Genomic DNA, 27,775 nt, shown 5'->3' with positions numbered 1-27,775 from the left:
GTCCTAGATCAATAGACATTACAGGATAAACTCAACTGTACACCAGCATGAAAGGGTATGGTATGTCTAAGTGTGATGATTTCACTTGAAAAAAGCAACAGCACATCAGTTTCCAAACACATATATCGACTCTGGCCCTACTTCCAGCATTACTCACATAGAAGGAAAAACAAAAAATTATGCATTCTAAGACAGCCAACTAAGGTCCAATGTTCCTGACCAATTCAAGAGAATTCAAGTGGAAAAGGTGAAAACGCAAACCTCCTTTTCATATAGAGATTCAAAATTCTGTGACAGGAATTCGGCCAACTGAATCAGATGAGGCCTGTCACCATACGCTGAGATAATATTACTCCATACCTGCTGGGTGAACACATAAAGTTAGTTGTGCTGCAGAAGGAAAATAATCATTTGTCAAACATGGAAATCAAAGCAACACAAAAAGATAGACAAGCTCATAATGGGTGTAAAAATGACCATTTTTTAAATAACTGGCTCCAAAAGCCTAAAATTAATTAGGTGTCACTCATTCAAATTTATTTAATCACACAGATCAAAATGTAGTTTCATCTGAAAAACCAAATTTCAGCCTCTTAAATGGATAGATGATAAGGAAAACACTTAAACATTTACAAATGAAAGATCATAGTTACCAGGAAGCAAAATGGATAGGGGAAGCAATATGTGAAGCGGAAGCAGGAAGGGAGTGTTTTTGCTTTTTCGAAAAAAAAAAGGAAACGTGAAGGAGAAGCAGGACTCCTTTTTGAGGCAATTGTGGAAGTGAATAAGAAGCGAAAAAGGAAATAAGGGGGAAGCAAAAAATAAATAAATAATAACATGAAAAATACAAAAAACAAAGGGAAAGCACAGGGGAAATGAGTGGGAAAAGAAAAGGATGCGAGTGGAAAGCGTGCTTTCCACAAATGAGAAGCAAGTGGAAAGCATACTTCCCACAAATGGGAAGCAAGTTTCCCCCACACTTCTCCCAAAAGGGGGAAGCATGGAGTGTCCCACTTCTTAAGTGTGTTTCCACCCTTGGAGTTTCGGTAACTATGGGATAGACAAAAGATGCACTCAAACAATACTCAACCAATCAGAATAAAGTTGCTGGTTAGCTCCAGGAGAACTTTTATAACATAATTTAGAATGAAACATTCCAGCTATTGGTGTTCATCCTTTGGAGAAAATATGAATCATCATCACTTCATAACATGTCCTACCTACATGGTAGTTATTAAATATTATATGCTAGATAAATATCAGGAATTTAAATTCAGAAAACTAGCCAGCAACATTAATAGTAGAAACATAGTTGGATAAACTTGGACCAAGATTTTTCAGTAAGAATAAATCTAGCTATTACCTAGTCATTTATTATTGAGCGACTATAAAAAGACATGCCTTCTGTTTTCTCTTGCAATGAGATTGCAGATGTATAAACTAGCAAAACAAAAAAGCAGCTAGAGGAGAGAAACAATTTGTATTGTTTTCAATATAGACAATATTAACAATACCAGACAAAGACTAATGGCTCAAAACATCAACATGATTTTGTTGAATGCCCTGCTTGAAATATGATGAGCAGTTATTATAAAGCCAGAATGAAAAAAGATTTGAAGTGCATTATCATGAGCTGGGAATATGCATTTGTGACATCAAACCTTTTTCCATTAATCTTTTATTTATAGCCTAGTCATAGAAGCATTGTGTCAGTTGACCTACCACCCTTGTAACAAATATTTCCTCAGTACTGCTAATGCTCACAGCTTAAAGGCCAAAATATTGACACTCTGAATATAGATAAAGGAAATGTCCCAACATCTATGTCACACAGGTGTGGGTACGTGTGTGATGTATGTCTGTTTTGACCCAGGTGACTCTGACTTAAGTCTGATTTGACCCAGGTCTGATTCAGATTTTGGTCAAAGCATCCCAGGTCTTATTTGAACTAGATCCAGGATGAGTCAAAACCAGACCCAGGTCTGAGTCAAAATCAGACCTGTAAAAATATGATTTTATGAGTCATGAAATTTTGGTACATTGTTGGCTATTGCACTTTAAATCCCTTGGAAAACTTACATTTGCAAAAAACATGATTTAAAACTCGTCTTCTACTAAAGAAACTATATATATCACATTTGTAAGATTAAATTTACAAAAAAGTAAAAAAAAAATGTGAAAAATGATGTTTTCTATTAGATTTCATGTACAAATGACTAGCAAATTTATATTCAAAATACACAAATATAAGTTTCTTTAGGTTTTCAAGTTTGCTTTTTAAATTTAGACAATTTTGGACTTGGACAAAGTTGACCAAGTCCAAAATCGAACAAAATGGTCGGGGTTTGGTCGACTGCATCCAACACTTGTTGACCCACACCCAGCCATGTCAGGTGCTGCACCCACACCCAGAAGAGTCGACGAGGGTGCTTCAGGGGCATAGAAGCACCCATGTTACACAGCCCAACATATACACAACTCAAGCTGAGAAATCATACCAAAAATGAAGCCCAAGATGATACATTCCAAGCAATTTCATTTAGCTTCTATATTTGTTTACTGAAAGAAAAAGGCAACATACTCAAACTACATCTATCTAGTAAAAGATTTTTCCTATTAGCTTGGAACAAATTAAGCTCCACTTTGGAAAAAACAAAAACAGGTAACAATATACATGCCTCCCGAACATCTTCAAGAAAAGCTTCATGTGATCCACCATAGGCACCCATTGCCAATCTTAAATCAATTGTTCGAAAATCTAAAGGACGAGAAACCATTGCAGGAGTTCCAAGAATACCCTCATCCTCATTATCATTTATGTTACAGAGTGTTGTTCCTAGCAAATTGCAGAACACCTTTCCCTCATCTGCAGCAATGGCACTGCGTAGTACAGCCCGGCATTGCTTCATTATGATTTCAGAAAATGAATGACCACTTCTTTGTTTTCTTGCTTTATCAGGTTTGTGATGCATTCCTTCCCCAGAAACCTCAGCCAACAGGGAGAGAACAGCTTTCTGTACCACCCAGAGACAAAAATGATTAGTAGATCAAAGCTTTTGGAAACACGGTTTACAGGAATTATCAGTTAGTACAAGCAGCAGGGTCTGACAGATAGAAATAATACTTCCCCCAACATATCACCTTGTTTTTTTTAGGACCAAATATGTTACAAGGCGAAAACAAAAGGGGATACATGCCCAAGCATATCATATATTATAGATGCAGCTGAACCTAATGATACCAAGAACTTTCATCAAAGCATCTGACACCTCATAAACTAGCAAGATTAAACAAATTAATAAATTCATATTTAACATAACAAGCTATCTGCTACCAGTTGGATTCTACTTACCCTTCATAAATGCATAAGCACATGTGAAAAGCATTAGGCATATTTCCAGTTTGGTCATCACCTAGTACCTACTGGCAAGCATCTGTGCTTTCAAGTTTCAACCTACCACAATATTTTAAAAATGTAGATGTTTGATTACTATTTCTTGTTTAATAGTGATTATACAAAGAGGGAGCAAAAAGGAAAAGAGGACCAAAAAGTAAAAAGCAGCAATTTTCCTTGAAAAATATATCAAATCCCAGCCTAGATGAGGACTTCATGCTAAGACCTCCCATAACCAAGTTAACGTCTCCTACAGCAGGTGAGTCTATAGCTGACCTCAACATTCATGAAAGAAGAATATTAGAGAAAGAAACCAGAAGAGCAATTACCATCTAAGGACCTCCAAAATTAGTGTAGGGTATTTTTGGCTTTTTCAGTATGCAGGATACCAAGGATATTATCACTCTGAGGGTATTGTTGTCATAGAACCCCAAATGTAATGCATGCAAAAGAACTGATTGAATGTTATTGAACTAGAACACAATTTTTCTTAGTCTTCTGTTCTTTTTCTCCTTCTCTCCCTTCTTCCCTACTTCATCTTCTTCAAATTCTTCTTTTCTTTCTTTCCTTAATTGCCGCAAGTTACCAAGATGTAAATCAAGGATTTAAGATGGCATCTTCCCCATTGGTTGTTTTTCTTTCTAAAGAAAAGGGTTTAAGATGGTACCAGAGCAGAAGAGCCCTCAGGAGACCCACCTACTGACATCATCTAAAAGACGGACGCCTAAGCTGAAACTTGCAAACAACAAACCATGTAATCGGAGCTTCCTATAATAAGTTTTGAACTTTCATTGATTTTTCTGCCACTGATGAGATTGAGGCTTGTTTGAGCTTTCGATTAAAGGGTGGAATAGATCAGATTTTGATGTACAAGAGAAGCAAGAATAAACTGGAAAAAGAATGGAGCTGTATTTTGGGTCTTTGACGAAAAATTTTGGGATTTAGGACCGGCGATAGAAGATGAAGAGTTGTAGACCAACAAAGGAAAAGCAGCATCGATAGTGTTAAAGAAGGCCTAGTAGACAGTATAATCATCTAGTTGAAAATGCTTCCAGTGCATTCCCCTTCTCCACTATGCACTTTGTCTCAGAAGCATGCTTCCCAAATAATATGCATTGTGCTACCCAAGGTTGTAAGTATCATATCATTACGGTAAGGCCCAAAGTAACACCGTATTGTATCATAAATGTATCACAAATTTTTAATAAAAAAATCCAAAAAAATCCAAAAAAAAATCTAGAAAAATCAGAAAATTTTAGCATAATTTATAAAAAAATCATATCACATAAAACAATGACGAATTGCACAAAATACAACCATAAATTCACATATGAAGGCAACTACATAATTTAAATTAATAACAAACCATGTAACTGATAACTAACAATGTAATTAAAGCCTTACATTTAACCAATAAGAGTTCATGATAGCTAAAACGTCACATTTAACCAACATCTTGCATGCCAATCTTCATCTCTAAAGTTTTAAAGTTCTAAACTATAAAGATCCTAACACTAAACTATCTTCTAGAGCCTATTTGTCAAACATCAGGATAGTATTTCCTCAGTTCTGCATCCAACTATTGCTCGATGACCTTTTTATGTTGGGCTATTTTTTTTAGCAAATGGGTCATCATCATCATCTTCAGAATCTGGAACAATGGTTTGAAGTCCTTCATCTTTGCATTTTTGCAAAATTCTTCTTCTTCGAATTTCTTCTATTTCAGCAATAACATCAGCACAAAAAGTTGCGAGAATAGATGAAGAATCACATGGATGTACATTTTGATCTTGACTTACACTATGTTGCTTAAATCTATGCAACTCACCTCTAATAATAGCACCACAAAACAACATCTCAAATTCAATGGTAACCTTAGTCATGGTACATCATTAATGCTTTTGCAGTATTGTCATGCTGGATCATCTCTAATATGACATGAACATGAAGACGACATCGAAGAATCTAAAATAAAACAAAACAATTAAAAAACTCAATAAAAAGCACCAAACACACATTTCCCCAAGAATACTCAATAGCAAGCAAAGAATAGAGATTTTGTATCTTAAGCCACTTTCTTGAGTGAAAAAATGATGAAAATGCACTCTTGATAAAATCACAAAAGCTCTCGCTCTTGCGTACGAATCGGCTCCCAAATCGATCTCACAAAACTTAGGGTGCATAGGTTCCCTTCTAACGGGTTTTAGACATATGGAGATCTCAACCCTCAAGAGGCCTTTTAAACCCAAAATGAAAAAATACAACTTTCGGCCTTTTTTAAGTGTGCCAACACTCTATCGTACAATACAATATGATACATGAGTATATCGTACAATACACCCGATACGGATACGATACATACTTGTATCGCGATATGAGTGTATCGTATCGCAAAACATAAAAGTAACGATATGTATCGTATTGTATTATACAATACGGTACGATACATACAACTGTGGTGCAATCTGCTTCACATTGGCTTTAGGAGTCCTTACTTCCTGCTTCCAGTTTCCTCGTTGATCCTCGATTCTAATTCCTTCCTAGAAACCATGGGTCCAATATAGAAAACATCTTTGACCCTATTGCACCCCTACATATAGGGTTTATATTTGGTACTAATGAAGGCACGAAACTATTGAGTTGAAATCATATAAGCAAGTTGTATCGACTCAATCTGACCACATAGATATGTTCAGTGTGGTTTGTTTACTAAGGATTGGACCTTGGTGTTAAATTATGAATATCTCCACGTTCGCCTGTGCAGGAAAGAAGGAACGAAAGTTGGGAGAAGAGGCTGCAGGGAAAAAATGCGTTAAGAAGAACTCAGTGTGTTCTCATTGTATTAGGTTTTGAGTATATAACAAATACATAATTTTAGGGTACAAAAATACCCTTTTAACAACAAGCATAATTACAATACAAAAGTCGGGTCTGGTGCTGCACATACCCGACTTGGGTCCAAGACCCAATAACGACTTCTTTTCAGCCTCCCTCGAGTTGTGCATGGTCCTGGACCATGAACAACTTGCCTTTCAGAAACCAAAATTTGTCCTTTGTCAGCCCCTTGGTGAAAATATCTGCAACTTGCTCTTCTGTTCGCACAAACATAGGCTCAATCTCCTTTTCTTCAACCTTTTTACTGACAAAATGTTGATTTATCTCAATATGCTTTGCTCGACTATGATAGATGAGATTAAAAGACATATTAATGGCACTTTGATTATCACACAATAGAAGTGATCGAGCAATCGGTTCTCCCATCTCTGTCAAGAGATGTCTTATCCATGGAGCCTCAGCAGTGGCAGCAGCCATCGATCTGTATTCGGCCTCTGTACTCGACCTAGCAATCGCCTTTTGCTTTCTACTACTCTAAGAGATCATGTTCGATCCAATGAAACTACAATAACCAGAAACTGACTGTCGTTCATCTGGGTTAGGGGTGGCAAAATCTGACACGACCCGCCAACCCGCTTCTTAGGCGAGTTCGGGTTTGGCTTAAACGGGTTCATGTCGTAAACGAGTCAACCCGCCTAACCCGTTTATTAAACGGGTCGGGTTTGTGTTAGGGGTATGCCAACTCGCCAACCCGGTTGACCCGTTTAATAAACGGGTTAGGCGGGCGGGTCAACCCGTTTACCCTAACCCGACCCGCCAATCCGTTAAACCGACCCCGACCCGCCCGCTAACCCCCCCCCCAACCCGACCCAACTCGTTTATTAAACGAGTTAACTGTGTCGTGTCGGGTTACCTGTTTAATAAATGGGTCGGGTTCATGTTTGCCACAGCTGACCCGTTTAATAAATGGGTCGGGTTCGTGTTGAGGTATGCTGACCCACCGACACGACCTGCCAACCCGACCTGATTGCCACCCCTAATCTGGGTCACCCTCCCAATCAGCATCAGCATAGATAATGATTTCATGTCCGCCTTGATTTAATTCACTTTTCCTGTACACCAGCCCATCACCAACTGTACCCTTCAGATAATGAAGTATTCGCTTAACTGCCTCCATGTGCAATGTATGGGGTTCATGCATAAATTGAGATACCTGATTAACCGAATACACTATGTCGGGTCTAGTAAAACTCAGGCATTGCAACATGCCAACTATGTTACGATACCTAGTGGGATCTCCATAAAAATCCCCTTCTTTAGAACTCAATTTCTGATGGATGATACTTGGAGTTGCCAATGGTTTACAATCTTTCATGCATGCCCTACTAAGAATATCCATCGTGTATTTGTGTTGAGTAAGAGTAAGTGCATCACACGTCTTATCAACTTCCACCCCAAGGAAATATCACCGCTCTCCCAGATCTTTTATTTTGAATCTCTAATTTAATAACTTGTTTACTTTCTGAATATGATTTATGCAATTCCATGTGATAATGATATCATCTACGTATATCAATAGAAGAGTGGTGACATCTCGTTCATTGTGGATGAATAATGAGTGATCTAGAAGATACCGAGAGAAATTGTGCTTCTGTATTACCAGCGAAAAACTCTCGAACCAGGACCGAGAAACTTGTTTCAATCCATAGAGTGCTCTGTTCAACTTGCATAAATATTGATTAGCATATTGTTTTGCATACCCAGTGGATTGTTCCATATAGACTTCCTCTTTTAGGTTCCTGTGTAAAAAGACATTTTTAACATCTAACGAACTCAACATTCATCAATGTTCAATGGCTAGACTCAACACAATACGAATGGTTCTCATCTTAACAACAGGGCTGAAAGTTTCATCAAAGTCTTGTCCTTGTTCTTGTTTGAATCCTTTGGCTACAAGCCCAGCTGTATACCTTTCAATGCTTCCATCTAGCTTATATTTTATCTTGTACACCCACTTTGACCCAACCACATTTCTATTTAGTGGTCTAAGCACAACTTCCCATGTATCACATTCATGTAAGGCTTCCATTTTTTCATTCATTGCTTCGATACATCTTCTAGAACTTGCAACTTGATAAAATGTGAGAGGCTCATCCTTTTTGTTTATGAACGTTAAGAACAGTTGAAAATCCAATGAAAATTTTTATAGCTTACCCACCTGTCAAGCGAATGTCGAGTCTGGTTGGATCTTCTGATGTCCAACATCTGTGGAGCGGGAGTAGGACCAATATTTGTGCAAGGGATGGATGAGGACTCTTTCTTTCGTCGGGTGTATACAACACCTTTATACCTTACTGGCTCCAAGTTTTGTGTGGTAACCTCTTCTGGTTGAGATATAGTTGTTGATTCCTCACATATCTCCTTCTGACTGCAAACTGTACGTCAATCTTCTCTAGCATTGAAGAAGAGTTCTAAATTTAACCATGGATAGTACACCTCAACACTGGGACTTGAATCAGCAACATGAAGACTTGGAATATCAGGTTGATTGTCAAAATTCATCTCGTCAAAAATGGCATTTCTCGATATTTTGACGTGTTTGCTCAATGGATCATAGCACCTATACCCCTTGTAGTCTTCAGCATATCCCACAAACCTGCACTTTAAGGCTTTGTCCTGAAACTTATGTCTCAATGAGTTGTCAACGTGAACATAGCACACAGATCCAAACACGCGTAATTCATGATAGTTGAGATGTGTGCCAAACAGAGAAAAAAAGTGGTGACTTATTTTCTAAAATGATCATGTGTAATCGATTTATCACACGGACCGTGTAGTGGAAAGCTTCTGGCCATAGGGTGATAGGGAGATTACTCCCGTGCATCATGCTCATTGCACTCTCAACAATATGTCGATGCTTCCTCTCAGTGATCCCATTTTGTTGAGGTGTATGTAGGCAAGACACTTTTCTCTTTATCCCATTATGTTGAAGGAAACCAACAAAATCACTAGAAGAGAATTCACCACTTCCATCACATTGGAAATTGAGAATGTTGGTAGAGAAATGATTCTTGACAAAGTAATGAAATTTTTGAAATAATCCAAAAACTTTTGATTTGTGTTTTATGAAAAATATCCAAGTATAGCGTGAATAACTATCAATGAAAATAAAGTAATATTTACTACCAGAAACAGAAGCAATTGGGGCAGGACCCCAAACATCAAAACATATGACCTCAAAAGGCCTTGAAGCTCTCTTATTAATTGAATTGAAGGGCAAAACACGACTTTTACATAAATGACTAGGACACTTTATATCACTGGCTTCTGAACTCAGACTGGACTTTGGAATAAAATTATTCGAGACAAGTTTTTCAATAAAATGACGACCACAATGACCCAAACGACTATATGCAAAAGAGTTGGCTTATTACATTCAAAAACGGCACACATTCAGAAGAAACAAAAGATGGATGTTGATGAGGCTTCAAAGACGAACAAGCAGAATGAACAGAGAATGAGGGATCTTCTTGAAAGATGTACATGTTGCCTCGTCTCTTTCCCTCAGTGAATGTCTCCCTCGTGCGAAGATCATTGACATAAACAGAAGAGGGAGTAAATTCAACTGAGGCATTAACATCATCAACAAGTTTTGAGACAGAAACAATGTTCTTCTTAATATTAGGAGCATGAATAACATTTGAAAGATTAAGAAGATACTTGGACATGGGTATAATGGCATTTTCAATATGTGAGATGGAGTGATGAGAACCATCTCCTGTGACTATGCTATTCTTACCAACATAAGGAGTAAGATTCAAGAGTTTACCCGCATCACCCGAGACGTAGGTCGTAGGTCGTTGCTCCGGAGTCGACGTACCAAATGCCTTTATCATTTTGTTTCTTATTCAAGTCTGCCAAGGTTTTCAATAGCAACTGATTTACTTCTCCCTCCCGCTTAGCCTCTATTTGTAGGATTTTTCCCTTATTTTGAGGGTTGAACCAACAATTTGCTTTAATATGCCCTTTCTTATTGCATAGGAAGCAAGTAGGAATAGGCCTTTGTCTCTGTATACTAGGCATTGGAAGTAGGCAACGACCTCCAAAGGCATTTCTCCCTTGTCCTCCCGTACCTCGAAAAGAATTTCCTCCTCTACCTCTATCATAAGTCAGTCCTGTGGCCAGCACATCTCAAGTTCCTGAATGCACATGGGTGTCCTCAGAGAACCCTTTCAAAGTCATTTCATGCTGCAGTAGCCTTGCACGAAGATCTTCAAATTTGGGAAGTTCGGGGAGACATAACAAAGATGTTGCTAGAACATGATAGTCTAGCCCCAATCCACTCAAGGTCTGTTGCACCTTGCCTTTATCACTGACGAGACATCCCACAATAGCCCGTTGATCTGTGATGCCTTTCATTTTATTCAGGTACTCCATAATAGACATTGAATCTTCAACATTTGAAATTTTCTCTTTAGAAACATGATTCTCGCTTCAGAGATCTGCAAATATGTCTGAACTAGCTTGTCTCGTAGCTCTTTGGTTGAACAATCATCGAGAATGGCTACAAGAACTTCCTATGAGAGTGTTGAGGTGATGTATGTCACTAATGCTTGATCTATTTTCATCCAAGCAGCATAATCTGAATTTTTGAGAACAATAGATTGTGCCCCTTTATCGTCCATCTTTTCCTGCAAAGTGAACTCTGGAGGGGGTGAGACCGATCCATCCAAATGACCAGAGAGATCTTGGCTCCTTATAAAATGAACAATATGCCTTTTCCAGGTCAAAAAGTTGGAATTATTAAGTTTTTCAGAGACCAATTGGCTAAGAAAATTAGAGGAAAGGCCGGACTGCGGGAAAGATGAGTCCATTTGAAAGGATTGTGAAAAAAAAAAGGAATGCTTGGACCAAACAAAGAAATCAGTCACTCGAATATTTTGTCTTCCTTTTTTTTTGACAGATATATTCTATTCAAGTATGATCAGAAAAAAAAACTGAACAAAAATTGGATATCAAAATTGAATCAGTGCCAGATTCAGTGAAGGCGTGAAACAGGTTACGAATGCTTCAAGGCAAAAAAAAAATCAGACTGAAACAGCACAATATTGATTTCAGAGAGCAGGTTATTCAGACTGAACCAACACAATAATGAATATCAGCACAAATTTTGGTTTCAGATTAAATAAAATCGTGAAATAGGAATCTGCGTCTTTTCACGTCAAGAAATCCAAAACAAAAATCTTTGTTTGGTTAAAGAAAGGATTCTAGATATGGGACGTCAAGAAATCCAAAATGAAAATCTCTGTTTGGTTAAAGAAAGGATTCTAGATATGTTTCAGATTAAGTAAAATCATGAAACAGGAATATCTGCGTCTTTTCACGTCAAGAAATCCAAAACGAAAATCTCTGTTTGGTTAAAGAAAGAATTCTAGATAGACGGCAGCGCTTTTTTTCTTTTTAATTGACTGATTCTGAGAGAATCAGATCTAAAGAAGAAAAGAGAAGAGAAGACGCTGAAAAGAAGGGGAAGACACTAACGTCTAATCAAATGGGAATCAGATCTGAAGTAGAAGAAGATGTTAACGTCCTTACCGGAACTGAAAATAGAAGGGAAGGAGGAAGAATACACGTTCAGAAATCAAGGCTGAAGGGTCGATATTTTCTTGACTTAAAAACCTCAAATCATCTCCTTGGACATTCTTTCTGGAAAGCAAGATCAGGCCCAACTTTAACACTGCTTTGATACCATGTTAAATTATGAATAGCTCCACGTTTGCCTGTGCAGGAAAGAAGGAACGAAAGTTGGGAGAAGAGGCTGCAGGGAAAAACACGTTAAGAAGAACTCAGCGTGTTCTCATTGTATTAGGTTTTGAGTATATAACAAATACATAATTTTAGGGTACAAAAATACCCTTTTAACAACAAGCATAATTACAATACAGAAGTCGGGCCTGGTCGTGCACAGACCCGACTCACTTGGACCATGTCTTTTCAATGTAAAAATATGATTTTTTAAGTTGTGAAATTTTGGTACATTGTGTGAAGCCCTTAAAAAACTTGCTTACATGCCCCAATCACATGATTCAAAACACATTTCTTACTAAACAAGCATTGTAGATCACATCAATAAGGTGTGATCATAGTTATCAAAAACGTGCCTCAAGGTGCAAATAGTGTGCCTCGCCTTGAGGAGCGGGTAAATAATGCAACAAAGAAAAAAAAAGAAAAAAGAAAGAAAGAAAAGAAAAGAAAGAAGAAAAGAAAGAAAAAAAAGAAAAAGAAAGAGAGAGAGAAAGAAAGAAAGGAAACTATTTATATTTGCAATTTTCTGTAGATGAAGAAAAAATGTTAATTTTGCTATTTATTTGCAATTTTTTGTTTATTATTGATTGTTACTTTATCAATAAAGCATTCCTATTATTTATTTGTATTTGTAGATATTTTTAAAGTTAAAGAAAAAAAACCTGAGGCCTATGTCTTAAGTCTCACTTCAGTTTTTGGTGGAGCACTACGCTACACCACAACATTTTTCACAACATTGGGTGTGATTTACAAAAAACTTTAAAAAATATGAAATAAAGGTGATTTCTACTCAATAGTTTGTACCTTCATTATACCAAATATTTACCCTTATATGCAAGTATATGAGAATCTAAAAGATGTACAATGTCAGTAACAAATCAACACAAAGAACAACTATGGAGCTCTAGGATCAAACCTTTATTAATTAACATCTATGTAACATATACTTTTTAAAGGGTCACTGCACCCTCGTCAACGCGATGTGCCAGGTGCAGGTGCGAGTGTGGCAGGAACATGGGTCTCACCGCATCCAATGTGGTCAACGAGAACTGGATGTGATCTACATATACCTGGGATCATTTTGGTCCAAAGTGGACTCGATCAACTTTGATCGGGTCCACTTTTGTCCAAAAGTTAAAATGTTAGAAAAAAAAAAGGCAGGGTGGGAGTGTTGGGGTTAAGGCATGATTTGCCCTCCCCCCGCCCCAACCCACATCTGCTCCTTTTCTCTTGCTCCACTGCCGTTGTCGATGCTCCCCATCTTCGATCTTCCTCGCCTTTGTTGTATCATCACTATGCCGTTGCTCGTCTCGGTAAGTGCCATCTTCCCCTCCCCTTGTTCTTCCTTCTCCCTTCACTTTCTTCTTCCTCCCCTCCTCTCCCATCCTTCCTCCTCCCCTCCTCCTTCTTTCTCCTACTTCCCTCCTCATCGATTAAACCTAGGCCCTCTAGGCTAGTCCGGGTTCAGTTGAACCCATCCAGCTAAAAAAATTAATATCTAAAAATTTTTATTTTGTTACAAGTTAATAAAAATTTGTTTTTTTGTTTTGTTTTAAGGACAAAAATGGTGGGTAAAGGAAAAGGAATTGTCTCAATTCTAAGTGCATGTGCAAGTTTTGTTGCTAATGCTCATTCTCCCAATGGTGCTAGTGTTCATTCTAGACCTTTAGTTGAATCATGCGAGGATGAGCCACTATAGGTAAAGAGTAAAGAAGCTTGAGAAACCTAGAGGAGGTGGTTGTGAAAATGTGACATTTCAATGCACCCTTTGTGATGGAACTTTTGTTGGGTCTTGTATACAAATTAAAGCTCATTTTATGAAGTTGACGGGACATGGCATTTGGGGATGTAAAAAAATTGATAAGGAAGCATGGAGATAATACAAAAGAATGCAAGATGAATATGAGAAGAGTAAGGAAATAGTTGATTTTTGTGCAATCAACATACTACTTCCAAGCCACAAAAGGGATATTTAAAATCAGTAGATATAGGACATAGAGGAACAACACAATGATCATTCAATATATATGGGAGGGAGGAGATAAATACAAAACTAAGGAGGTACTTTTATTCTAGTACACTTCCAATACAGCCAAAAATCTTTATCGAAAGAACTTAATTACTTCACTGGAAAATCGTAATTTGAGTGGCTATCTAACCTCCAAGTTCAGAACAACTACAAACAACAATTCTTGCAGAAAAGAGGGCAAATATTGAGAAGCTGCTAGAAGTTAAGAAATTTTCATGAGCTCTATTGTCTCTGATGAGTAGACGAATATTCAAAGGCATCCATAATTAACTCCATTGTTTCTTTGCTTAGTGCACTAATATTATTGAAAGTAGTTGATGCATTTGGGTAATATAAAAATGTTTAGCATTTAAAGGAGTTGTTTATAAAAGTGAAATGAAGTAGGTGATGAGAAAGTAATGTAGATCTTCACAGACAATTTTCTAGTTTTTGAAAGTACTACATTGAGTTTGAAGAGAGTTTTCTCACATTTTTTGGACTCTCTGTGTAGCTACAAAGCTTGAATTTGTCCCTCAAGAGTATTTGCAACCCAAAAAAGAAAAAAAATCACCTATATATGTGCTATGTTTATGAATTGAGAAATTAAAAAGAGATATCAAAAAATATTAAGAAATTTGGTGACAGACACCATCAAGCTAATGTCATATTTAATAGGCATTCTAATTTGAAGTTGTTGAAACACATTTTTTGTTCATCATTGTGATGGTGAAAAGAATTAAATCAAAAATGTATTTATTAACATGGCAACTAATGAGAATTGGTCATTTTATTGTTTAGATGATGTTGTCGAGGCTCAAAAAATTAAAAAATGCATAATTGATTATGAGTTTTGAGAAAGAATTATGTATTTTCTTGAATTCATGCAACCTATTTAGGAAATACTAAGAGAACGTGACAAAGAGGATCTCATACTTCACAAAGTTTATGAAATGTGGGATAATATGATTAAAAAAGTTTAAGCTATAATTTTTAAGCATGAGGGAAAATACCTTGCACTTGATGATTCAGAACTCATCAATCACATATATTCAATTTTAGTGAGAATATGGAATAAAAGCAACACTCCTCTGTGTTGCATAGCGTATTCTCTCAATCCTAAATATTATGAAAAAAGTGGTTGTCAAGAGACTCTGGTCGTGCCTCCAAATCTAAATTCAGGGCTATCAAAACATAGAAATATGTATATGGCAAGACTTTATCGAGAACACAAGCAAGCCACACTAGAGTTCGAAAAGTTTTTCTCTTGGATATTATTTGAAAAAGCAATACTAGCGAGAGAGGAAAATGATATAGATCATATCACATGGTGGTCAACATATGGATCAAAAATACCTCATCTCCTGTGTCTTGCATTGAGATTGCTATCTCAACCTGCTACATCAACGTGTTGTGAAAAAAATTGGAGCATATATGCCCAAATCTACAACATCAAGCTAAACAAACTCACCAACAAGCATTCAAAGAATTTAGTTTTTGTTCAATCTTTGATTACTTTCGCAAACCCATGAGTATAGGTATTGTTTTTCAATTGCTCTCTTAGTTATTTCTTAGTTCTTTCATTTAAATATGCATGCAACAATGTATTTAACAATTCTAAATTTTAATTTATAATGCAAACAAAGATCATCCAAATTTTGAAATGTAAATCCAATGGGGTGTGACTCGAACGAACAACATGATTTGAACACCCTTAACATGGACTTGACATATCCTATTCTTCCTTCTTTTGATAAATATGAAGTTGATGATGAAGCAGAAAAATAATGATAGGTTTCTTTAGCTCATTGTCATATACATTGTGTATAATATACTTTTGGTATGCAGTTATGCATTGTTTGTTTCTTTTGTTAGTATAATTTACTTCTTTTCTACTTGACTCATTTAATTGTTTTATATTTTTTAATTCACTTAGCATAAATTTAACTGTGTTGTGTTATTTATTACAGATTAGAATTTAGGAATAGCAATTGTAAATTGTTACTTTGACTTATTGAATTAATTTATGCATGATGAATTAATGATAAATTGATATTTTTTTATTTCACTAGTGTTAATTGTTAAATATAAAAATATAAATGCATTATATATAGCTTACCATACCCCGCACCCAAGTATTTTTAAAGTGCCACATCACCACACCCATACCTATGTGACATAGATTAACACATGGTCCAATATTATAGGTGCCAAAACCACTCCCACCCCCATCCACCACCAACAAAAGAGGAAAGAGGAAAGAAAAAACCAAAAATAAGAACTGATAATCAAGAGTTCAGAAAGGAAAAGCAAAAGCTATGATTCCCATTGAGCTTGAGGCCAACTATCCCACCGTCTAAAGCTTTAAAAGGAAAAACAGATAAATGAAGATGGTAGATGACAAAGCAAACAACTTGGACATGTTGATCTACTTAAAAAGCACTGCCTTGCAACTTATAATCCAATAAGAATGGACCCAAATATTATGGGGGAGGTGCTTTGTGCGTGAATGGGAAGGGAAAAACCCCACTTAAAAAGGGATTACCAAGATCATCCGATCTTACTATGATCAGACAGTCTTGGTACATTTAGTAGGTTTAGCATCCTTTTCATTTAGCAGTTTTTCATTTTCCACACACACACACACATATATATATATATAGAGAGAGAGAGAGAGACTAGAATATGAGAACTACTGTATGAACCACAATTTTCATAGATTTTTTGTTCTTTTCTCTTAAATCTAACAGTATGGATGTGATCTACATGATTTTATAAGGACCAGCTTTTGAATCATCCGATTATGATAATTAACACGATTTTCTAAGGCTTTAAAATCAATGAACTGTTCCCATTTCCTCGCTGACCCATCAAGATCATAATCTTCATAAATATTCAAGTATCCAAAATGAAAAGATACATGAGCCGACAGTTTATTCCTAGCAAATTCACCATACCAAACACATCTACATGGTTGGATTGGCAAAAGATGTGTTAGAAATGCCCAGTTTACCCCGTAGTTCTCTTATTCTAGTGACTATATATATAGGGATAGCTGCCTACTCAAATCTGTGCCTACCTCCATCATATATGGGCTTTTGAAGGGTTTTTTCAAATTCTTTCTCAAATCTGACTGTACAGATGTGTCCTGCATTCTTGAATTTATAGGAATCGACCCTCGGGTCATCCGATTCCGACATGTGGGTAGGTTTTTATAAGGTTTGAAAATCAACAGTCCAAAATTTTAATAAACATTCAAGGCTTAAAAAATATCACGTTTTTTATTAAAAAACAAGATCCAAGCGTCATTTCCAAGCAATCGGACATGAAGAACAGATCTGCAATGTGAGATTTGTGAAAAACACCATTTACTCAAGGTAGTCTCTCTCTCTCTCTCTCTCTCTCTCTCTCTCTCTCTCTCTCTCTCTCTCTCTCTCTCTCTCTCTCTCTCTATATATATATATATATATATATATATATATATAATATAGGTATTTTCTCGATGAGGGTTTTCTCAAAAAGATTTTCAAAAGTTGGTTTAAATGGGAAAATCACAAGAGTTTAAAATTTTTGAAATAAATAAATAATAAATATATATAGGTTTTCTCAGAGAGATTTTCAAATTTTAGTTTTCTCGAGAAAATCTTGGGAGCTTAAAAATATTGAAAATAATATAAATAATAAGAAAATAATAGTCTGGCATGATGTTTCTTTCAAAAATATAAATAAATAAGTTTTAGAAGGTTTTAAAATATAAAAGAAAAAAATGAAAATGTATGGTTAAAATAAAAAATAAGTTTTTTTCTAAAAAAATATCATGATATTATCAAGATATTATCACAATATTTTGAGTATTGCTGATATTTCAAAAATATCGCAATATATTGCAGATAATATCGGCTGACTTGATATCGCCGACATTATTGCGATATTTTCATAGTATCAGACATTGGTGACAGTGATATATATATATATTATTTCATCTCTTCCACAAGCTAAGTTATGAGCATAACCCCTACTGTTCTGAATGGTGCACTACCACCAAGGGGAACAAGAAATGGAGAGTTGCAGAAAACTAGTGCATTCTATGTACAGATCAAGTGATACCTATACTGAAACGAACAAGAAAGCTAAGTTAAAAAATTGTTCTGATTTCTGAAAAATGAGATTGTCAATCAATTGCTTGCAACAAATTGGTTCATCTTCAAATAGGAAACCCTTCCCAGTAGTGTTTTCCTTTTTAAAAAAAAAAAAGAAATAAAATTCAGTAGTTTTATGTATAAATGTACACATATTTCATTGAGATGATTTTTAGTATGCACGTGGCTGAACTTGTGACATAGATAGTTAGTTACACATCCTTATATACTTAAAAACAGTAATCTCACTATAGCATACCAGGGTCTTCAAGCATTTGGTAACCTGTCACAGGATGCACCAACCGTAACCATGGTAAACAGGTCTCAGATTTGTACTGGGAGCTTCAATATCAATGACATAAGGGGAACAATTTCATAGCTAGGTACAAGCAAACACAATCAAGCATGTTATATGATTTGGGATGTAAGAAGTGCATTCACATCCTGTAACAATCCATGTGCGCTTACACAAAAATATTATCATTTATCTAAGGCCCTTATACAAGCAAGATTTACATGCCCTTGCCAAAATAGCTAACAAATTCATTGTAGAAGGAAACTTTCATTGTCCTATTCAAATATGAAGAGACATATATACCTGGTGTAACTAACTGCATAACCTTCTCACTCGCATTCATGAATATTTCAATATGTGCATTCTCAGCTACCTGGCTACCTAGCTAGCTATAGGTAGGTGATAGCCAAGAACAAACCATAGATTAACCACAATAAACCAGAGTTTCTCCTGTGGTTCTTATTTTTATATTGCCTGAAAACTCAAAACTCAATAAATGCATTTTAAATTTTTAAAGAATTTAAAAAATAGCTTGTAACAAGACATTAAACATAAAGAAACGAATTAATGATTATCCATACGCAATGCGAACAGGACAAACAGAAAACCTTCTGAAAGTACAAGAAATCAATTGACCGTTGAGGAGAGTGCTAAACAGGGGGAACTTCACCTTGGTTGGCCCTGAAGCGTTGCCCTTATAAACATCTTTGCTGATGGAGTGTAACAAAATCTCCCGTGCCCAATCAGGTGGATCTTTGTTCAGAGCATCATACACACACTTTCGAATCCTGGTTCCCACATTTGTCGGAAGTTTTTTCACAGGTTCCAAAAGTTGAGCCCATTCTGGCAGATTACCAGCGTTACTCGCTACCTTTTCGCATGCACCATCAATATCTATGTCTTTACACTCCACCACACCAATAATATCTTCATTTTCCCCATCAGAAACTTGCTTTTCAGCCTCTGCAAGAAGCTGAGAACATACAAATTAGTTTGAATTCGTTTCATCACAGAATGATTACAATGTCCATAAGAAAATTCAACAAATCATGACTTATGTATGTTATTGTCCAAAACCACATTAAAATTACAACGATATAGCCCTGCTGAACTGACTCATTAAAAGCTCATCTAAACTCGGTTAATTAAGCCAACAATCTAAACCAAACATAAAGTGTTATAGATAATCATGTCAAGCTCAAGAAACACCAAACTGGCACACACGCATGCATATACATACATAGATACACATAAACAAGTATTCTTTAGAAATTTTCCAAAAAGCTTAACCTACAATATAGACTTGAAACTTGAAAGCTGCAAGTTGACTTTCTATTACACTAGCATCTTTTGCTTTCAAATTATCTAGGCTATAAAACAAGTTTCCAGACAAATGTCAATTAGACAGTCATCCTGGTTTCCTTTGCATAATGCTACTTTCCTTTTGTAAAAAGTATGGTGATATAGTCAGGTTCTACTACCCTTATCTAGGCTAAAAACAAGTACTTAGATCTAGTAAAATGCCAATTAGAGATTCATCTTGGTTTCCTTTGCATAATGCTGCTTACTTTGATGTCTTACTCATTTACGCATTTTTCAAGAGAACTATAAAATCCAGTCAAAATTTCCGATTGCTTGCTGTGCTCAACCCTGAGCCAGAACTACAATGCAAACTTGTCAATAAAAACAAACCAAGACAGAGCATATATTGCAAGGCTCAAGACAAACTGGATCCTGAGCTCTAGCTCAATATTTTCCAAAACAAGCAAGCATGAACAGCTTAAAATTTTGGGCTCAGCTTTGCCCCATTTACATCCCTCATCATGACACTATCTTTACTCGAATGAAGGAATAAACTGCTCTTAGATAAATAAAGAAAGAAAATTTCGAGAAAGAACCAAATCACATGACTTATAACACATGAGAAAGGATGGTGAGCAATTTAAGTCAAAGAAGAATTTCAAAATTCCTACCAATGCATCTGCTTCCATGCCAGACAACCCAGCAAGTGCGCCCATCAGTATCCCACCATCTCCTTGTAAGCAGCGCAGAACTTTTGCACTATCACGGCTGGAAATCTCTCCGGACTCATGTGTACCATCCATTGCCAAGACAGCTAAAACATATCTCCTGGCTAACTCTGGCCAAGTTAATTCATTAATAGGGAGCACATCAGTTTTTGGTTTTTTCAAAGAGATTAGAATTTCCGAATCCCTTTTCCTTCCTCGCTTTGATCTCGGCTCCCCAGCATCAGCACTAGGGTCTAAAATTGCTGTAACCTTGGACTGCAATTCACCAACTAGTAATTTCAACAGCGCAGTATGTGCTCTTGCCAAAGCTACACCAGTGCACCTGCCATAGGTACGAGAAGCAACTCGAGCTTGTGCAGCTTCCTTCATAACTCCTGTTTCTATCTGAATAAAAGTATGAGGATTCTCCTTGTGAACGGATGCATCAAGTTCATTTTCAAGTGATAAGGAGTGGGAGTTCAGATTATTAATTTTACTTTTCCCACTTAGTTCCCTATACTCTTGAATTTCCTTCTCCAATTTCTCAAGGAAGTTAGGCTCATCAGGCCATGGATCGATAAGCTCCTCTTCAAGTTCTTCAAACGACAAAGGTTCCTTCATACCCAAAATCTCATGAAAACGCCCTAGAAATTCCCATATCTATTTTAAAAAGACAGAAACTTATCATTAGAGAAGAAAAGGAGAAGAGAAGAAGAATAACAAAGCATCCAACACATAGCTTCCTTCACATAAAAGATACAAACTAATAAAAACAAACCTGAATAATGTTGCCAACCAACTCTAGGGGAAGCTTTGTACTCAAAGGCCTGCCAGGAGGAGGACTTGTCCCTTTAACTTCATTTTCTACAATTGAGCCCTGCACTCTAGATCTCTTCAGCCTCTGATGTAGTTCATCTGAGGCACTTTTGATCTCACCTTGAGCCCCAGCCTTACGCTTGGCCAGAAGAAACCCAGTTCCAACTGTTCTTGGCACTGTAGGTGAACTTCTCTGGGAAAGAAGAACATAGTCAGAACATGCATGAACTCCAGGTGACTTCTCTAGCAGTTCTTGAACAAATTCCACATCCAAACCAAACCTATCTTGGTCTAACCATATCTCCAGTTCTTTGCAAGATGTCTTGAGATCACTTTCATTCCGAATTGCAGGTGGAATGTGTTTAGGACCATTAGCGCTGCAGAACCTTCTTAAAGTTTCAACATTTCCTTCCATTCCTGCATTAGTCAGTTCTGATAATGATAAAGACAGTCCCCTGATATCATGGACATCATGATTGCAGCAAAACCGTAGCACGCCTGACTGCTTGAAGATTTCACAGCATGCATCAACAAGTGTTTGAGACACCATGCCCCACACAGAAGAAGAAGACCGTCCTTCCACAAAGAACTCACCAATTTCATCCTTATAACATGCACTCTGGTGCAACCCTTCTGTAGATTCTGAAATCGAAGACCCATCAGGCTGACAGCTGTTTTGTGGATCTGATAAAAGAACATGCTGTAAGGTATAGTCACTATGAGAAAAAGACTCGCCGATATTCAACAGAAGTGTCTGAATGGTTTCATCTTGATTATAATCCATCTCAAAAGAAGATTCTTCAATATCTAATTTCTCATTGTTATCAACCTTTTCCACATTCATGTGTGAAAGAACTGTTAATGCATCGGGCGGGGAGATTACAGAGCATGGACATCTTCTGACTTTGAAAATTGGTCCAAAATCATCTCCATCGGTAATCATGCATGTAAAAAGTGACCCTGTGATCCTATCATGCCAACTAGATTCATAGCCAATAGGCCAGATCTGGTTAGCACAGTGATATAATGGCCGGCAGTCAATTTTACCGAGATGATGAATAAAGAAGTCCCCATATTGAATTGGAAAATCAATCTGGAAATGTAGAGACAAAAGGAAATGCAGTCAATTCAAGGAATTGTTAGCATATTCAGTCTCTGAAATATTTTTTATATTTTTTTCTGTGTGGATCATCAAAGTGGAAAAGAGAAGGCCATAATGTGACAATAAATATTATGCTCAAACAGTTTGCAAAGAAATTCTATAATGTGAAGTTAGAGAAATAAGTACAAACTAAGTAAAAGGATCACCCCATTGATAAGACAAGCAATGAAATTTAAGAAAATAAGTACTCACATTAAGGTTGGAAGCACGCGAACCATTCTGCTCTGCAGTAGCTTCTATTTCAGTTCCATCATACTTGGCATGGCACACATTAGGCTCCTCCATTTTGATATCAGAAGAAAGCTCCCCACTGCTGCTTCTTGTGATATCTTGACTCTCCATACAACTATTTGTGGTCACTGAATCCTGATCAGAACATTTTAATCTTGTTGGTTCCCACCTTTTCTTGTTCAAAGAAGGCAGTCGTTTCTGAATGGAAACAGATCCATTTCCGAAATCTCCGCCTGCCTTGAGCCCAAGATAGCAGGCAACTTCATTCATCGACTCAAATGTCTTACCTTCCGGAGCACAATAAACTGCACGGGCCTCCGAATCAAATGCACTTTGTTTGAATTCGACCCTCCAACCTTCACCTAGAACACCATGGTTCTTCGAAACATAATCTTCCAATGCTTCTAACATAACATCCTGCTGCGACCTACTCAATGACATAAGCTTACCTCTACGTTTTAGTTTTGCCTTAGGTGCAATATTCAAAACCTCATTGTCCAAACTACCGCTATCCTTTCTTGATTCTTCATTGGACCTTTCATCCAAAACACTTAATTTCTTACAGAAATCCGCTGCTCCTGAAATTTTCCTATTCGATGAATCGTAACCATTGCTCATACAATCCATTTTGGATGACCACCGCGAGAAAAAATCATCATTCGACGTTTGGTTTCTGCAATGCATACAATATGTCAAAGTGGTGTCCAAAACTTTGTGTTTGCCTACTTTACCAACAACATAAACAACCAAGACCAACAAGAATATCCAGAAACCCAAAACAGATGAATTTTGTAATTACTAAATTCACCAATTTTGTTCTAGCAACAGAAACCACACATCTAAGCCCGCACCATCGACCCTAGAAAAAGAGAAAAAAATGCATAAATTTACAAGGGGAAAAGATGGGTACCTCGACTTAGAAGTCGGGGTATCTTCACCGCCACCGCCACCATCAGCGTCGCTCTCGCTCTCGTTCGGAGGCAAAGCATTGATGTCCAACAATCTAACTCCGGCACCGCCGCTGCCGCCGCTCTTCTTTCGTTCCCCACTGGCGCTCACTGCCCCCAGCCGCCACCGGCGGCTCCCACCCCCACCCTCCTCGCACTCGCCGCATATCCAGTCGTCCAGCTCAACAGCCCGCCGCTGCCGCATCCTGAGGCAGCTCAAATGAAACCCCCGCTCGCAATCGTCGCAGACCATCGTGCTCCCCTTCGTCTCTGGCCGCCCGCACGAACCGCAGGCAAGAACCTGCCCCACACCAGGTTCGCCAGGGTGCTCGGCGGGGGCCCCCGTCGCCGGGGCCACGTTCTCGTGGAGCCGCTTCACGAAGGTGTAGGCGTCGGAAGGGACGGTCTCCGGCATCTCGTTCAGATCGATGCAGAGGAAGACCCCACCGGCTCTATCCCGGATCTCGTCCTTCCCTTCCATCTTGGTGGTCGCCGGAATTCCTATTTCCGGCCAACCACCCAGATCCTCTCCATACTGCCACCAAAACACCAAGATCTCAGAGAGAGAGAGAGAGAGAGAGAGGCCCTTCTTCCCTATTCCAATTTAGAGAGAGAAATGGGGAAAATGGTGGGAGTTGGGGGAAGATAGAGAGTTTGCTTTTGTATTTTTGTTGGGTCGAGTGAAGGGAAAGGAAAAGGTGTTGAACGGTGAGAGACGAATGGGGGAAAAAATCGGAACACGAAAGCTTATTCAGCTATAATTGTTGAATATAATATATATATATATATATATATATAATAACCAAAAACCCCTGTGGCCTTCTTCTCTCTCTCGTATCGAACCAAAATGACCTGATTTTGTGGTGGATGGGCCCTTACCAAATGACAGCCAAGATGCAGGACTGTTGGTCAATGACATAGTTGTACCTTCTCTATCAGGTGTCATACTCATACACCTAGTTTTGGATGTCTCAAAAGAGAAGTTTGTTTATCCATGGCTGATTGATTTTTTTTTCTTTTTTTAGAAGAGAAAGCTGGGGGATTGAGGCTCCCCTTCAGTATATTTACACGTAGAAACTGCTTCACGAGAGCTTTTCCCCCCTACATGTTGATGTTAATATAAAATTCATTGTTTGTTAATTAGACATTTTGAGCTCTCATGAAGGATTTAGTTTACTTAATTACTTTCAATATCTAAACTGCATGTTGGTGCTTACATTGGTAAAAGATGTTTAATGTGCACTTGAGGATTTTCATGTCATTGGAGTCATCATTTCTTCGTGAACATGTTTTACAAGCACTTTTCTTGCATACTTTCCAGCAGAGCTTGTTTCAACTCGTTCTTGCTCGTAAATATGCTTAGGAAGCCAAACAACAACAACAACTACGCCTTCATCCCAAAACAATTGGGGTCGGCAATATGAACCAACAAAGAAAATCATTTTGGGTCTTCCACATGAATCATTTTCCTTCATTCATTTGTGTTCGAATCAGGTTATATGTCCCCCCCCCCCGAACAGGGCAGTTAGCTACATCTCATGATCGGGGGTCCCAAAGAGCACCACGTATGTAAGCATGTGCGTCTCGTATCCTCATGTTTGTCACCATTAATTAGCGTTGGAGTTTGATGCGATTGCAAAGACTTAAGTACCCTCTCCTCCATTAGTGCAAAAAAAAATGACGGTTCTTGAAAAGGAGTGGTTGTAAAGACTTAAGTGCCCCGAAGATGATTATTTAAGACCCAGTCTCTACACTGCAGGATTATCCGAGAAAGAAATCTCCCCTGGAGGAGGGCCCTGGAGGAGGCCATGAACATCAACCCTCTCACTCTCTCTCTCCCTTCTATTTCTGCTTTTGTCCATTAGAAGATCATACATTGCTCCATCAAGCACCGACTGACCTGCACATTGACTGTTGTGGAGCCTGATTCAAAGTTTTTACCCTTACAGGAGGAGGGTTTGGGGGCTCATCTCAGCGTGGGTAGCATCATTCAACTCTCACTCTCTCTCTCTTTCCCTTCTATTTCTGCTTTTGTCCATTAGAAGATCATACATTGCTCCATCAAGCACCAACTGACCTGCACATTTACTGTTGTGGAGCCTGATTCAGAGTTTTTACCCTTACAGGAGGAGGGTCTGGGGGCTCCTCTCAGCGTCGGTAGCATCATTCAACTTGAAGAGTTGTGGAGTCTGATTTAGAGTTTTTACCCTTACAGAAAGGGGGGTCTGAGAGCTCCTCCCAGTGTGGGTAGCATCATTCAACTTGAAGAGTTATGGAGTCTGATTCAGAGCTTTTACCCTTACAGAAGGGGGGTCTGAGGGCTCCTCCCAGTGTGTTCATGGTCTTTTGCCCTTACAGGAGGGGGGTCCGGGGGCTCATCAACCCTCTAACTCTCTCTCTCTCACTTCTATTTCTGCTTCTGTGCACATCCATCAGAAGATCCTACATTGCTCCATCAAGCACCGATTGACCTGCACATTGACTGTTGTGGGTCCTTACTGATGAGCTGCCTCTAAATTTATTCGACTCTGGGTTCTTACTGCACTTGAAGTTGAGTCGTTGTATTTTTTGTTATTCGGTTGGTGGTGAGGCCATCCTCTACTCTCTCAAGACTCTTAGCTTGGGCAATCTTTCTTTTGATGATTACAACCACAATCATCAAAAGAAAGATTGCCCAAGCTAAGAGTCTTGAGAGAGTAGAGGAGGGCCTCACCACCCACCGAATAACAAAAAATACAACGACTCAACTTCAAGTGCAGTAAGGACCCAGAGTCGAATAAATTTAGAGGCAGCTCATCAGTAAGGGCCCACAACAGTCAATGTGCAGGTCAGTCGGTGCTTGATGGAGCAATATAGGATCTTCTGATGGATGTGCACAGAAGTAGAAATAGAAGGAAGAGAGAGAGAGTTAGAGGGTTGAGATTCCACCAGTAAGATCCGTAGTCCTTCTTGCTGCTAACTCTTTACATTTGCAGGTTGTTTCTTCAAATGATTATAATAATGACAAATATGCGAAGGAGTTCAGTATCAGTGTTTCTAATGCGCTTGCTACTTGTCCTGCTCGGGTTTTGCCAACTCCTCGTGCAGGTTAGAAGGTTCAATGAGGCCGCTGCCCGGGCTGTCCGACTGGTTCCGGTGACTGGAACCCAAGTTCGGAGGAGGTTGGAACAAGGTTGGGATCTACGGGGCTTTGAAGGCATCCTTAGGGAACATAAAGTGTCAGGCCAACGTGATAAGAGCTCTGTTTGAAGCATGGTGCTGGGAGACCAACACCTTTGTGTTTCCGTGGGGAGAAATGACGATCACCTTGAAAGATTTGGCGATGATGGGACTCCCATTGCTTGGAGAGCTCGCTCGAGAGGACCCCAACAATTGCAAAAGCAACAGTGCAGAATCCGGCAAGGCTTGGGCAATCTTTCTTTTGATGATTGTGGTTATAATGTATTGTTGAAGTTAAAATGGGGAATGAACTGACAATAGAAATCGCTGAAAATTTACAGAAATAAACTAGACTCAATAACAAAGACACCACTTTTTACGGATTTGAAATATGACCTCCGGTTAGGGAGATATGGCCCTAACAAGTTGGTCCTAATTCGGGTAGGGATATCGCGGGAAAACGTTCCGCAGGTGGTTGTAATGTATCGTTTAAGTTAAAATGGGGAATGAAATGACAATAGATATCGCTGAAAATTTACATAAATAAATGCCCTCCTTCTAGAAAACTGAATCGTCGGTTTCTGTTCCTCGGACGGACATAAATGCCCTCCTTCTAGAAAACTGAATCGTCGGTTCGTGAAAATGACAAAACTGCCCTCCATCGATATCGCGGAAAAACGTTCCGCAGAGTTTGCGTATGTAGCAAGCGTTATGTTCTATGATACAAATAGTTCAAAAAAATCCTTTTCCGCTCTAAGCACTCTACCGGAGATTCTTTGCTTTCATCTCGAGTTGCCGGAGCATCCTTTCCTTTTTATAAGAGCATCTGTTTCCGTCTTACGCGCAGTCGCAGCATCGTTGCCACCTTCTGTTGCGTATTAGTTGTTACTGTTGCTTACTCTACAGTTGGAATATCCAAATTCCCATCGTTTCGGTGAGTTTCGTGTAAGTTTTCTTTCTTCAATCTGAAGATTGGTT

The 27,775-nt window shown here is 38.2% G+C and overlaps 1 protein-coding gene across 1 annotated transcript in view; it reads right to left on the bottom strand.

Annotated features, from left to right (window-relative positions):
- The window catches only part of LOC149818617 (methyl-CpG-binding domain-containing protein 9-like), a 37,919-nt gene extending 13,618 nt beyond the window's left edge, over window positions 1-24,301 (bottom strand). Inside the window, exons 1-7 of the mRNA XM_089985544.1 lie at window positions 23,602-24,301; window positions 22,653-23,364; window positions 21,261-22,391; window positions 20,447-21,142; window positions 19,144-19,446; window positions 2,679-3,014; window positions 262-360 (exon numbers count right to left, since the gene is read on the bottom strand). Of these exons, the coding sequence (XP_089841670.1) occupies window positions 262-360; window positions 2,679-3,014; window positions 19,144-19,446; window positions 20,447-21,142; window positions 21,261-22,391; window positions 22,653-23,364; window positions 23,602-24,119 (3,795 nt within the window). The 5' untranslated portion in view covers window positions 24,120-24,301. The remainder of the gene's footprint in view (window positions 1-261; window positions 361-2,678; window positions 3,015-19,143; window positions 19,447-20,446; window positions 21,143-21,260; window positions 22,392-22,652; window positions 23,365-23,601) is intronic.
- Window positions 24,302-27,775: the final 3,474 nt, after the last annotated feature.

This window comes from Nuphar pumila, chromosome 13 (genome assembly GCF_984573655.1).
Source record: "Nuphar pumila chromosome 13, dmNupPumi1.hap1.1, whole genome shotgun sequence".
NCBI classification, from domain to species: Eukaryota; Viridiplantae; Streptophyta; class Magnoliopsida; order Nymphaeales; family Nymphaeaceae; genus Nuphar; species Nuphar pumila.
This window is presented reverse-complemented; position numbering and strand designations above follow the sequence as displayed.